At 36.4% G+C, this 11,534-nt stretch overlaps 1 protein-coding gene across 2 annotated transcripts in view; it reads right to left on the reverse strand.

The window, feature by feature from the left end:
- The window catches only part of LOC115231335 (NADPH oxidase 1), a 72,410-nt gene extending 62,980 nt beyond the window's left edge, over positions 1 to 9,430 (reverse strand). For both annotated transcript variants that reach the window (XM_036500040.1, XM_029801382.2), the window contains exons 1-2: positions 9,249 to 9,430; positions 5,137 to 5,232 (exon numbers count right to left, since the gene is read on the reverse strand). In XM_036500040.1, coding sequence (XP_036355933.1) covers positions 5,137 to 5,232; positions 9,249 to 9,293 — 141 coding nt within the window. In that variant the 5' untranslated portion in view covers positions 9,294 to 9,430. The remainder of the gene's footprint in view (positions 1 to 5,136; positions 5,233 to 9,248) is intronic.
- Between the last annotated feature and the right edge of the window lie 2,104 nt (positions 9,431 to 11,534).

Consider the following 11,534-nt stretch of genomic DNA (forward strand, 5'->3'; position numbering starts at 1 on the left):
ACATTCTTCCAAATGGAGAGATTTTGTTGAACTCTGTATGTGTGTGTGTGTGTCTGTGTACATAAGCGGAAAGTGTAACCTCTCGAAAGAGCTGTTCTTCACTCCTGCTCCAGAGCGTCGGCTGCGGGGTCATTCCGAAAAGCTCTACCTGCGACGATTTCATCTCAATCGAAGGAGAGGAGCTTTCTCCGTCCGGGTTGCGGATCCGTGGAACAAGCTGCCAGACGAGATGGTGAAGATGCCGACGACCGCTTTGTTCAAAGCCTCCCTTGACCTCAAGTGGCCTGAACTCTTTACATGAACACCACCCTGTACTTAACTCCATGTCCCCCTACATGGCCTTGCTATTTGCTTTTGAGCCAAATTAACTAACTAACTAACTAACATACACACACTTATACATATGTGCATATGTACATGTGTGTGTGTGTATGTGCGAGTGAGTGTACCAGTGTATTGCAGGTGTGTGTGTACATACACACACTTATACATATGTGCATATGTACATGTGTGTGTATGTATGTATGCATGTATGTGTGAGTGTACCAGTGTATTGCAGGTGTGTGTGTGTACATATGTATGTAAACAAGTATGCATGTGTGCATGCATGAGTGTGTGTGTGTGTGTGTGTGTGTGTGTAGGTAGGTACATGTAAAAATATTTTCTAAACATGATTCCAAGTTCAGGCTTATTGCATGGTACCTGAGTGTCTTTCATTGGTACAATGGTGTCTTCTACTATAGCCCCAGGCTGATCAAAGCCTTGTGGTTGGATTTAGTAAGCATAAACTGAAAGAAGCCCGCCTCCTCTCTCTCTCTCTCTTTCCTTGCCTTAATGTGATAGTTGTAAACAAGTGCCACTGTTATGCAAGTTGTGTCTTTCGATTTCAATCTTCCATGAAAATATATCCAGTCATGGAGAAATATTACCTTGCATGGAAATGGGTGAGAGTTGGTGACAGCAAGGGCATCCAGCCATTGAAAGCCTACCCCAACAAATTCTGTCCAACCCATATAAGCATGGCAAAGTCGACATTAAAGCAACAATGATATGCAAATTACTGTATGATAAAGGAACTAGCATTGTGTAATGTACTTCATTAGTTCACAGCTGTTTCTGCTATAAGAACCAGTGCACTCAGAGCTGAGTACTCATGTTATAGTTTCCTCAGAGCCTTTAAAACCCATTCATCCATCCATCCATCTCCTTACTCTTTTCTGTCAAAGAACATACGCTTAAAATGTCAAAGACTTTCCCATTTTTCTTGAGCATCAAACTATTAAACATTATTTGATGTTACCTCACCTGTCTCTGTCTTTTGTTTTTGGTACATTTGAAGCATATATATATATATATATATATATATGTGGTGTGTATATATATGGATGTGAAACCATTGGTCACTCTATGACTGGACATTATACTTAACTGCTTATAAATACATTACTGCTCTATGCTTTAGGGTGTGCTTTTTCAGATATATGATGCACTGACAATATATATATATATTTTCATGTATGTGTGTATGTGTATATATATATATAGATATATACACATATATATATATACATATAAACATACATGTATGTATATATATATATATACAATATATATATATATATATATAATATATACATATATACATATATAATATATATATATATACATATATATATATATGTATATATATATATATATATATATATATATATATACACATATAAACATACATGTATGTATATTTATATATATATAATATATATATAGTTAATCCAAACAAGAAAACAAAAACAAAAAAAAAACAACGCAAGGACGTGGAACAAATAAAGTATTATTGGACGCTCAGGAAAGAAGGGAAGAAGGAGGGTTTGACGTTTCGAGCGGTGCTCTTCGTCAGAAACATAGGAGAAGGAAAGATCCTGAGAAGGGAAGAAAGGGGAAAAAAATCGCTAGTGATACAGACAAGGTCACATACTATATATATATATACACACACATATATATACATATATATATATATATATATATATATATATATATTATATATATATATATATATATATATATATATATATACAATATATACATATATATATGGAGGCGCAATGGCCCAGTGGTTACGGCAGTGGACTCGCGGTTGTAGGATCGCGGTTTCGATTCCCAGACCGGGCGTTGTGAGTGTTTATTGAGCGAAAACACCTAAAGCTCCACGCGGCTCCGGCAGAGGGTGGTGGCGATCCCTGCTGTACTCTTTCGTCACAACTTTCTCTCTCTCTTTCTTCTGTTGGCCTGCTCGCTTAGCCAGCGGGGTGGCGTCATTTGAAGGCTAAAACAATGCGAAACGCATTGTGACCAGCGATGTGTAGCAGCATCTGATAGCCTGGTCAGTCACGGTGATATACATATATAGATATATATATATATACAAGATAAGAAAATGGAGAAATACATCTAAATCAAATATCAATTAGCAGATAATACTCAATCACATACTTTATTAAACCACCACATAAGAGATTGTAGGGTTAAATATAAAAAAGCAGAACAAATCAGTGTACAAAAAGGAATGTACATAAAAAAGTGTACATAAAAGAGTAATGTTGTATAATAAGTAGAATATATATAAAAGAGGGCATGCATGCACATGGATGTGCATATGGGTGCATCCCGGCGTATCCATTTATACTTACTATATTAGGTTTATCTTTATGCCCTCCTTAATTTGTATTCCATTTTATTTATCTATTTATCTATACATGGATATGTATATATATATATATATATTATATATATATATAGAAATTCGGGGTGAGTACTTGATAATTGTAAGCACCTGTATATACCGTTTGGTGGTGTACATTCTACATTAAGAGAAGAACGAGATGGACGCTTCATTTTTATGCTGTTGCCACATTATGTCGTACGCGAATGAGAGGATTTGCATCCCCAACCAAGAATTTTTGATGTAATACATGTCCTTGTGAAAGTTGTTGTGTGCGGCTGAAGAAGGCCACAGACATACATTATGCATTGTTATAAATCCGTCTAATAAAGGCCCGAAACATATGTACCGCTGAATCCTTGGCATCATGTTTTTATTTTGATTAATATATATATATATGTATGTATATGTATATATATATATATGTATGTATATGTATATATATATTCATATTTATTTATTTAATTATTTATTTTTGTTTATTAGGCACTTACTAATCTATAATTAATTTAACTTATAATTAATAAACTTTTTCTAAATTAATAGTAACCTCTGTAGGTGTGTGAAAATGTGTATGTGTAAGTATATATGTCTTTGTACATATGGGTATGATCGTGGGTGGATGTACGGATGTATGTTTTTATTACACATATAAGCACGCAGGTGCGTACTAGGATGTGTATATATGCATATGCGAATATTCATTCGTGGGTAGATATAAATATGAGTTTTTATTTGTACGTATGAGTGCGCAGATATATATTTAAAAATATATATATGTGTGTGTGTGTGTGCGAAAGTTCCCTGACACAGTATAGGAAAGTGTATTAATATTTATGCGTGTATGCGGATGTGCATGTGAGTGTGTGTGTTAGTGTTAGACACTGCTGCCTGTACTGATTTGTCTATAAGCAATACGATGACAGACATGCACTCTCCATTTTATTGGAGAGATGTGTAGGGGTGTATTCATGTGTGTGTACATGTGTGTGTGAGTCTCTGTGTGGATGTATGGTTTTAGGGTTAGATGTGGATGTGTATGTTTTGCTTGTACAGTGTGGTGGAGGTCGGGCGGTTCTCAATTGACCAACTGTGAGGAAGATAATGATAATTTTAAATTCAAACCCAATAGTGTATTTATGCCATAAGGAAAATTATTAACTGGAACACGGACATACATATATTCCGCTCTGGATCATAATGTAAGAGTTATTAATAATATTATGAATGATAACAATGATAACATTAATTACATTAATGGTATTGACAACGATAATGATACTAACTCTAATGACACTTTAGAAACTATTATGAAGTAATATAATGTACTATTGACTATGTATATTTGCATCTAGGTATTAATTTGTGTATGTTTATTATCACAATATTAAGTCGAAAAACTGAGACATTGAGTGTGGAACACATATATAGGTCTACTAATTTATATTATTTATTTATATCATTATGTAAATGTATATTTTTATATGTATAGGAGTGTGAGTATATGCACTCATATGTATATATATATATATATATGTTGTATTGTGGGTACGCACCCACACCCATGTGGGTATATATGTAGACTGAGTTATATTACATAATCTCCGAAGAGGCCTTGTGATATTTTTGTTAATGTCTCATTTATATCTATATATTGACCAACCATAAAGGGCTAATGTTGGTAAAATGAGACATAATTATCGACATGGCCGAAACAGCTGTAAGATCTAATTTATACTTATATTCATATTTACTTGTATTTATATTCTCTTTTATATATATTCTACTTATTATACAACATTGCTCTTTTATGTACACTTTATTATGTACATTCCTTTATGTACACTGATTTGTTCTGCTTTTTTATATTTAACCCTACAATCTCTTATGTGGTGGTTTAATAAAGTATGTGATTGAGTATTATCTGGTAATTGATCTTTGATTTAGATGTATTTCTCCATTTTCTTATCTTGTATTAGTAATTTGTGGTAAATCATTTTACCTTTGCCCATATAATACAGTAAATGAATTGATTGCGTCGCAATCATTAACATTTATGTATTAACTTTGTTGGGTACTTCACTAGCAGTATATTGGATATACATTATCCCATAGAGGGTTGCATTTACAACCCCTATCTCAATTTGTATATTTATATACATATATATATATATATATATATAATATATATATATATAATATATATATATATATTATGTGTTTGTGTGTTTACATCCTCATGAACTTAGCAGTTCAGTAAAAGAGACCAATTGAATAAGTATCAAGCTTTAAAAGAAAGAAATACTGTGATCAATTCATTCAACTAAAAATTCTTCTAGGCAGTGCCCCAGCATGGCAGCTGTCTAATGACTGGAACCAGTAAAAGATAAAAGAAAAAGATTCAAAATAGATACCCCAGTTATAACATTCAAATAGTAATATTCCTTGGAATTATGGAATTTCAGAAAGCTATAAGTAAACATGCCAATATTTCCTGCCAACCACAAAATCTGAAAAAGAAAGGAAAGTATAATAAATATTACAGGGCACACACACACACAGATTGTGATACAGGAAGTGAAAATATGAACGGTTTTCATCTAAGAAAGAGGAAAATCATGAGAGCAAAATTAATCTTTATATATAAAACTGAAGTTGTGTGTGTGTCTGTCTACTCCGATTTAGATTCCTAACTACTCCCACATTTTGCAGTGCAGTTTAACCAAAAGCGGGTATCTTATAGTCGTGATTCATATCAAGCCCTTCTGTGTATTAGCGCATGTCTACGATGAATCTACGATTTAAAAAAAATTTAGGATCATTTTTCCACACTTTTAATGCATTTTTTGCTCGGTTTATATAAGGGAAGTAACTCTCTAAAAATGCTTATATAGTTATTTCCCTTACAAACCCGAGCAACGCTGGACGATACTGCTAGTTTTAAATACAATTATTTCATAGAATTAAAACATCATGTATACATGCAAAATTGTTACCAATTTGTATAGAGCTCTTGTGTGGAATTAACCATGATGAGCATTGTTCACAAGATTAAGACTAGAATCTTTAAAGGCAGCAAGCTGGCAGAATTGTTAGCACACCAGACGAAATGCTTACTAAGACTTTGGTTTTTCCTAGGATAACCCTAAAGCCCTTCAATTCTAGACCTTGCTTTCACACCTTAAACTTCGTTTCTAGTCCTGGCAGTGACTTGGCAATTAGAGCAAGACCATCAGCATAGAGGAGCTCCCAGGGGCAGCCTGTCTTGAATTCCTCTGTTATTGCCTGGAGGATTATGATGAATAAAACGGGGCTGAGGCCTGATCCTTGGTGAACCCCTACTTCTACCCAGAATTCTTTACTATACTCATTGCCAACCCTCACCTTACTGACAGCATTCCTGTACAGGGCTTGTACAGCTCTTACCGACCACTCATCTATCCCCAGTTTCTGCTTTAACCACCAAATAAGGGATTGGGGAACCCTGTCAAAAGCTTTCTCCAAGTCAACAAAAGCCAAGTACAGAGGTTTATCTTTGGCTAGTTATTTCTCCTGCAGTTGCTTACCAGAAATGTAGCATCAATGGCTATATATACCTGTCTCCTAGCTTCCCTTCAGGTTATCTGATACATTCTCCTGTTAGCCCCACTCTTCCAGGCCTTCCAAGCCTGTTTCTTTGCTCCAACAGCTCTGTTTACAGTATTGTTCCACCATCATGTTACCCTATGTCTGAAAGGGACTTTGCACTAGCCACAGATTTGGTCTGTGGCACTCAGCAAGCTGTCTTGCAGGAATTCCCAGCTGCCTTTTATGTCACAGGACTGTAGCTCCTCCTCCCTATCATCAAATTTCTTGGTAAGGATATCCCTAAATCTCTGACCATGTGAAGTGTTCTTTAGTTTCCAAGTCCTTCTTTTCCAGGTTGGTCTGCTTTTTGGCATCCTTCTACCCTCGAATCTAAAGTCACTAATAACTAGTTTATGCTGTGGGGTACATTCTTCACCAGAGAGGGTCTTTGTATTTAAGGGCAACCATGCTTCCCGTGTCTGGTGGGAATGAAATCAATCTGGCTAGCAGAGTCACCTGATTGATAGGTTACCAGGTGGCTAGCTAGCTTCCTGAAATTCGTGTGGCAGATCAATAGGCTACCTCCATCACGGTACACAAAATTCAGTCTCTTATAAAGCCATCAGTACATTCAAAAGATAGTGCTCATAAGAACTGCCCATATCCTACGCAAAATACTTTCTATGTAATATCAAGTTTTAAAACAAACATAATTTTCTTATGGTTTCTTAAACATTCTCTAGAACAACACTATGTACAAAACCAAATATATAGCACCCTAGACATAACACCAACATGAACTTCCAACTTGTTGTCTCTTGAGATCTCTGAGTGAAACTTGGAGCCAACTTGTACAAATGCAAAGCAAAAGTCAAACATTAAATAATAGCAACATTGAAAAATACCTTAGGAATGAGAACCCAGGTTCGAAATTTGCCCAAGACACCTGATGAAGGCTGGTGGGTATATCAGCAGAAATGTTGTGTTAACAACAAACAAGATGAGGAGAAATATCAGTCAATTGTAAATAATGTATATTCATGTAGTGTTATAAGCTTCCTTCTATTAACCTTGTATATGAACACATTACCTCCAGTAATAAAAATTATGACAAACGTCTCGTGAATTTTATCTTCTTGTTGTTATGAGCAGATACAGGGACTTCCTTCTTTCTCATACTAACTAAATTATAGTGTGTCAGCAGGGCCAACATTACCACCAAAAATGGATAACCCCGACATCACTATAGTTACATTATTTACATTTGATGGATATTTGACCTCATTTGTTGTTAACACAATGTTTCGGCTGATATACCCTCCAGCCTTTATCAGGTGTCTTGGGCAAATTTCGAACCTGGGTTCTCATTCCTAAGGCATTTTTCGTTGTTATTATTATTATTATTATTATTCAGGTCACTGTCTGGAATTGAACATGGAATCTTGGGGTTAGTAGCCCGCGCTCTTAACCTGTACACCATATGCCTGTAGTGGTTAAGAGTGCGGGCAACTAACCCCAAGATTCCGAGTTCAATTCTAGGCAGTGACCTCAATAATAATAAAAATAATAATAATAATAATAATAATAATAACAACATCGAAAAATACCTTAGTAATTAGAACTCAGGTTCGAAATTTCCCCTAGACACCTGATGAAGGCTGGAGTGTATATCAGCCGAAACGTTGTGTTAACAACAAACAAGATGAGGACAAATATCCGTCAAATGTAAATAAAGTGAATAACGTACATAATACCTCATCTCTTAAATATAGAACTGTATCACTATAGATGCTTTCAAAGTCTCCATAAAGAAATGAATATCGATTCGGTGTGTGATGTTAAAAGAGAATTAAAGAGTAATATTAGCAACACGGTTCAATTTCCGCCGTGGTCGATTTTGCCTTTCATCCTTTCGGGACCAATAGAATACCGGCTGAGCACTCCCTCCCCCGAAACTACTGACCTTGTGCCAAAATTTGAAACCAGTATTAGCAACATATTCCGCCGAGGTCGACTTTGCCTTTCATCTTTTCGGGGTCGATTAAATAAGTACCAGTTACACACTTGAAGTCGATATAATCGACTTAATCCGTTTGTCCCCTCTGTGTGTAGCCCCTTGTGGGCAGTAAAGAAATAGGTATTAGCTACATAGGGCCGGGTTGGATGTGACGACAACTGGGTCACCGAAGTACAAACTTTTCCTTAATTTATTATTATTATTATTATTATTATTATTATTATTATTATCATCATTGTTGTTGTTGTTGTTGTAAAGAATGCCATTAAGAATTATGTTCAAAACAAAACTTCCAAAGACCGTCCCAAAACCTGCATTGCTAAAAACAACCCAGCTAAAAGTTAGTGTCCAGTTTAAAATTTCACGCTAAAAGAAATAAGTCAAAAGAAATCTAGTAGTTTTTGTTTACCTATTTCAGGCGCTCACTGACTATAGTTGATTGGTAGCGTAAAAACTACTACCTTGATAAAGTTATTCATTAACTATCACTAAAAAAGGAATCCAGAACATTATACAATTGCTACCAAATAAAATCTTAGCCCCGGAGCTTCCTTCAACACTTACATATTGGATTGATTTGTTAGAAATAGCAACCAAATCTCTCAAACTCAACCTAATCATCTTAAAAAGGAAACCGAAACACTGGATAATCGGGTCCGAGAAACACCTGTACCTGGACCTACCTGACGAAAACAAAACAATCGGCGATCACGGATAGAAGGCTTTTAATCAAGGGGCTGATCAATCCGGGCTCACCTGGCTCTAAATAAGTTATTACTACTATCTAAAATGTAAACAAAAACATCACAAGTTCTCAAAATATATATATATAATGAAATTATTATATACAGTGCTCAGGTGCACCAAAACTTGTCGAAACTATGGAATACATTAAAATAGAAAAAAAATAGACATTATCAACAGATAATGACAATAACTTACAATCATTAACCATCTTGGTCCTTCGTTAACCAATGTTTTGTTCATTTTTACGGTAAGACCGAGGGCATTAAGTGACAAGTGCGCTATATTAAAATCTGTTGAATATTAAAAAAGCCTGCTACGTGTGTCTTGCCTCTGTGAAAGTGTGAATGTGCAAGTGTGTGTGTGTGTGTGTGTGTGTGTGGACGTGTGTGCGCGCGCACTCTAATTACATTTTGTATTCTTTTTTTTTTTATTTCATTTCTACACACGATTGGGCTGGTTGTGTGTGTGTGTGTGCGTGTGTGTGTGTGTGTGTGTGTGTGTGGTGTGTGTGTGTGTGTGTGTGTGTGTGTGTGTGTGTGTGTGTGTGTGTGTGTGTGTGTGTGTGTGTGTGTGTGTGTGTGTGTGTGTGTGTGTTGTGCTGTATGCGTGTGAATGCAATCGCCAGTAGTGACACTCCTAGTTAATTTCACTGTGTTTGTCATAGGGAGTGACTCTCTGTTCTTCTTGTGTATTGTGTAGGCAATAAATATTTATATGTTTTGAAAAGAAATAGTTTTGTTCTAAAAACGGCGTGATCGTCAATAGATCATGTACGTTGATTAGATGAGCTGATCAGAGCAGATAGCTGCAAAACAATACATTTTTTGGCTCACAATAATATAAAGGGTACTTGAGAATTCGTTTTATGAGCAACACCTAATCGGATAGAGGTGCGAGCGAGAGGTATTGTGATCTGTTCCGAGTTATATTAACCAAATAGAAGGTATCTGTGGACTATAAGATAAGTATCCCAGGATTTTCCATCAGACAGCTGGTTGTGTGTGTGTGTGTGTGTGTGTGTGTGTGTGTGTGTGTGTGTGTGACAGAGACAGACAAACAGACAGACAGACAGAGACGTAGTTTCAATCTCAGTTAATCTTTCTATTTTATTTCTAGTTTCAGGATTTGACGAATGGTCATGTTTGGATGCTAGTTTCAAGAGTTTAGTCCTACAGTTCTCACCTTTTGCCTTTGTTGACTTGTTTTCCATGTCTGTCCCTAATTGGCTCTTTTCCTGATGCAACACACATCAGATGTCTTTTCAAATTATGGAATGCTGACCATGCTCCCTGTGCCCTTATTTCCAGACACAACTTACTTCTGTATGATCCCAGGGTGGTCGTGGTATATATAGAGAAATGTTAGCACGCCGGGCGAAATGCTTAGCGGTATTTCGTCTGCCGTTACGTTCTGAGTTCAAATTCCGCCGAGGTCGACTTTGCCTTTCATCCTTTCGAGGTCAATTAAATAAGTACCAGTTACGCACAGGGGTAGATATAATCGACTTAATCCGTTTGTCTGCCCTTGTTTGTCCCCTCTGTGTTTAGCCCCTTGTGGGTAATAAAGAAATAGGTATTTCGTCTGTCGCTACGTTCTGAGTTCAAATTCCGCCGAGGTCGACTTTGCCTTTCATCCTTTCGGGGTCGATGAAATAAGTACCAGTTACGCACTGGGGTCGATGTAATCGACTTAATCCGTTTGTCTGTCCTTGTTTGTCCTCTCTGTGTTTAGCCCCTTGTGGGTAATAAAGAAATAGGTATTTCGTCTGCCGCTACGTTCTGAGTTCAAATTCCGCCGAGGTTGACTTTGCCTTTCATCCTTTCGGGGTCGATGAAATAAGTACCAGTTACGCACTGGGGTCGATGTAATCGACTTAATACCTATGTCTGTCTTTGTTTGTCCCCTCTATGTTTAGCCCCTTGTGGGTAATAAAGAAATAGGTATATATAGAGAAAGTTTGCCTGTCTCAATGTGCCAACATGACTTTTACACTGTGTCATTTTGCTTACCTACAATAAATATACACATCCACAATGCCAGACTCACTTGGCTTCTGCACTTGTTTAAGGCACTTACCACAACAGGCACAATTCCACTAGAAATTCTTCCAATTTTGAATGTTCTTCAATTTTCACATAATGCACATTCCTACAAGATTCTCTCAATGGCGAGTGATGTACCAAATAGCTACCAACTTTCTAAGCTAGAATTTAAAACCCCGAATCCACTGTTTCCTACAAGTCCTTGACCTATTGTTCAAGCCTGATGCACTAGGAAATCTATTGGAATCAACTGACTTCTTTGACCTTCTCAAGTTAAATATGGGTCAGGGCTGATCAGGGAGGAGCAATTTTTTATTCAATATGGGTCAGGGCTGATCAGGGAGGAACAATCTTTTATTCAATATGGGTCAGGGCTGATCAGGGAGGAACAATCTTTTATTCAATATGGGTCAGGGTTGATCAGGGAGGAACAATCTTT

The sequence above is a fragment of the Octopus sinensis genome, unplaced genomic scaffold (assembly GCF_006345805.1).
Source record: "Octopus sinensis unplaced genomic scaffold, ASM634580v1 Contig18261_ERROPOS534453, whole genome shotgun sequence".
NCBI lineage: Eukaryota > Metazoa > Mollusca > Cephalopoda > Octopoda > Octopodidae > Octopus > Octopus sinensis.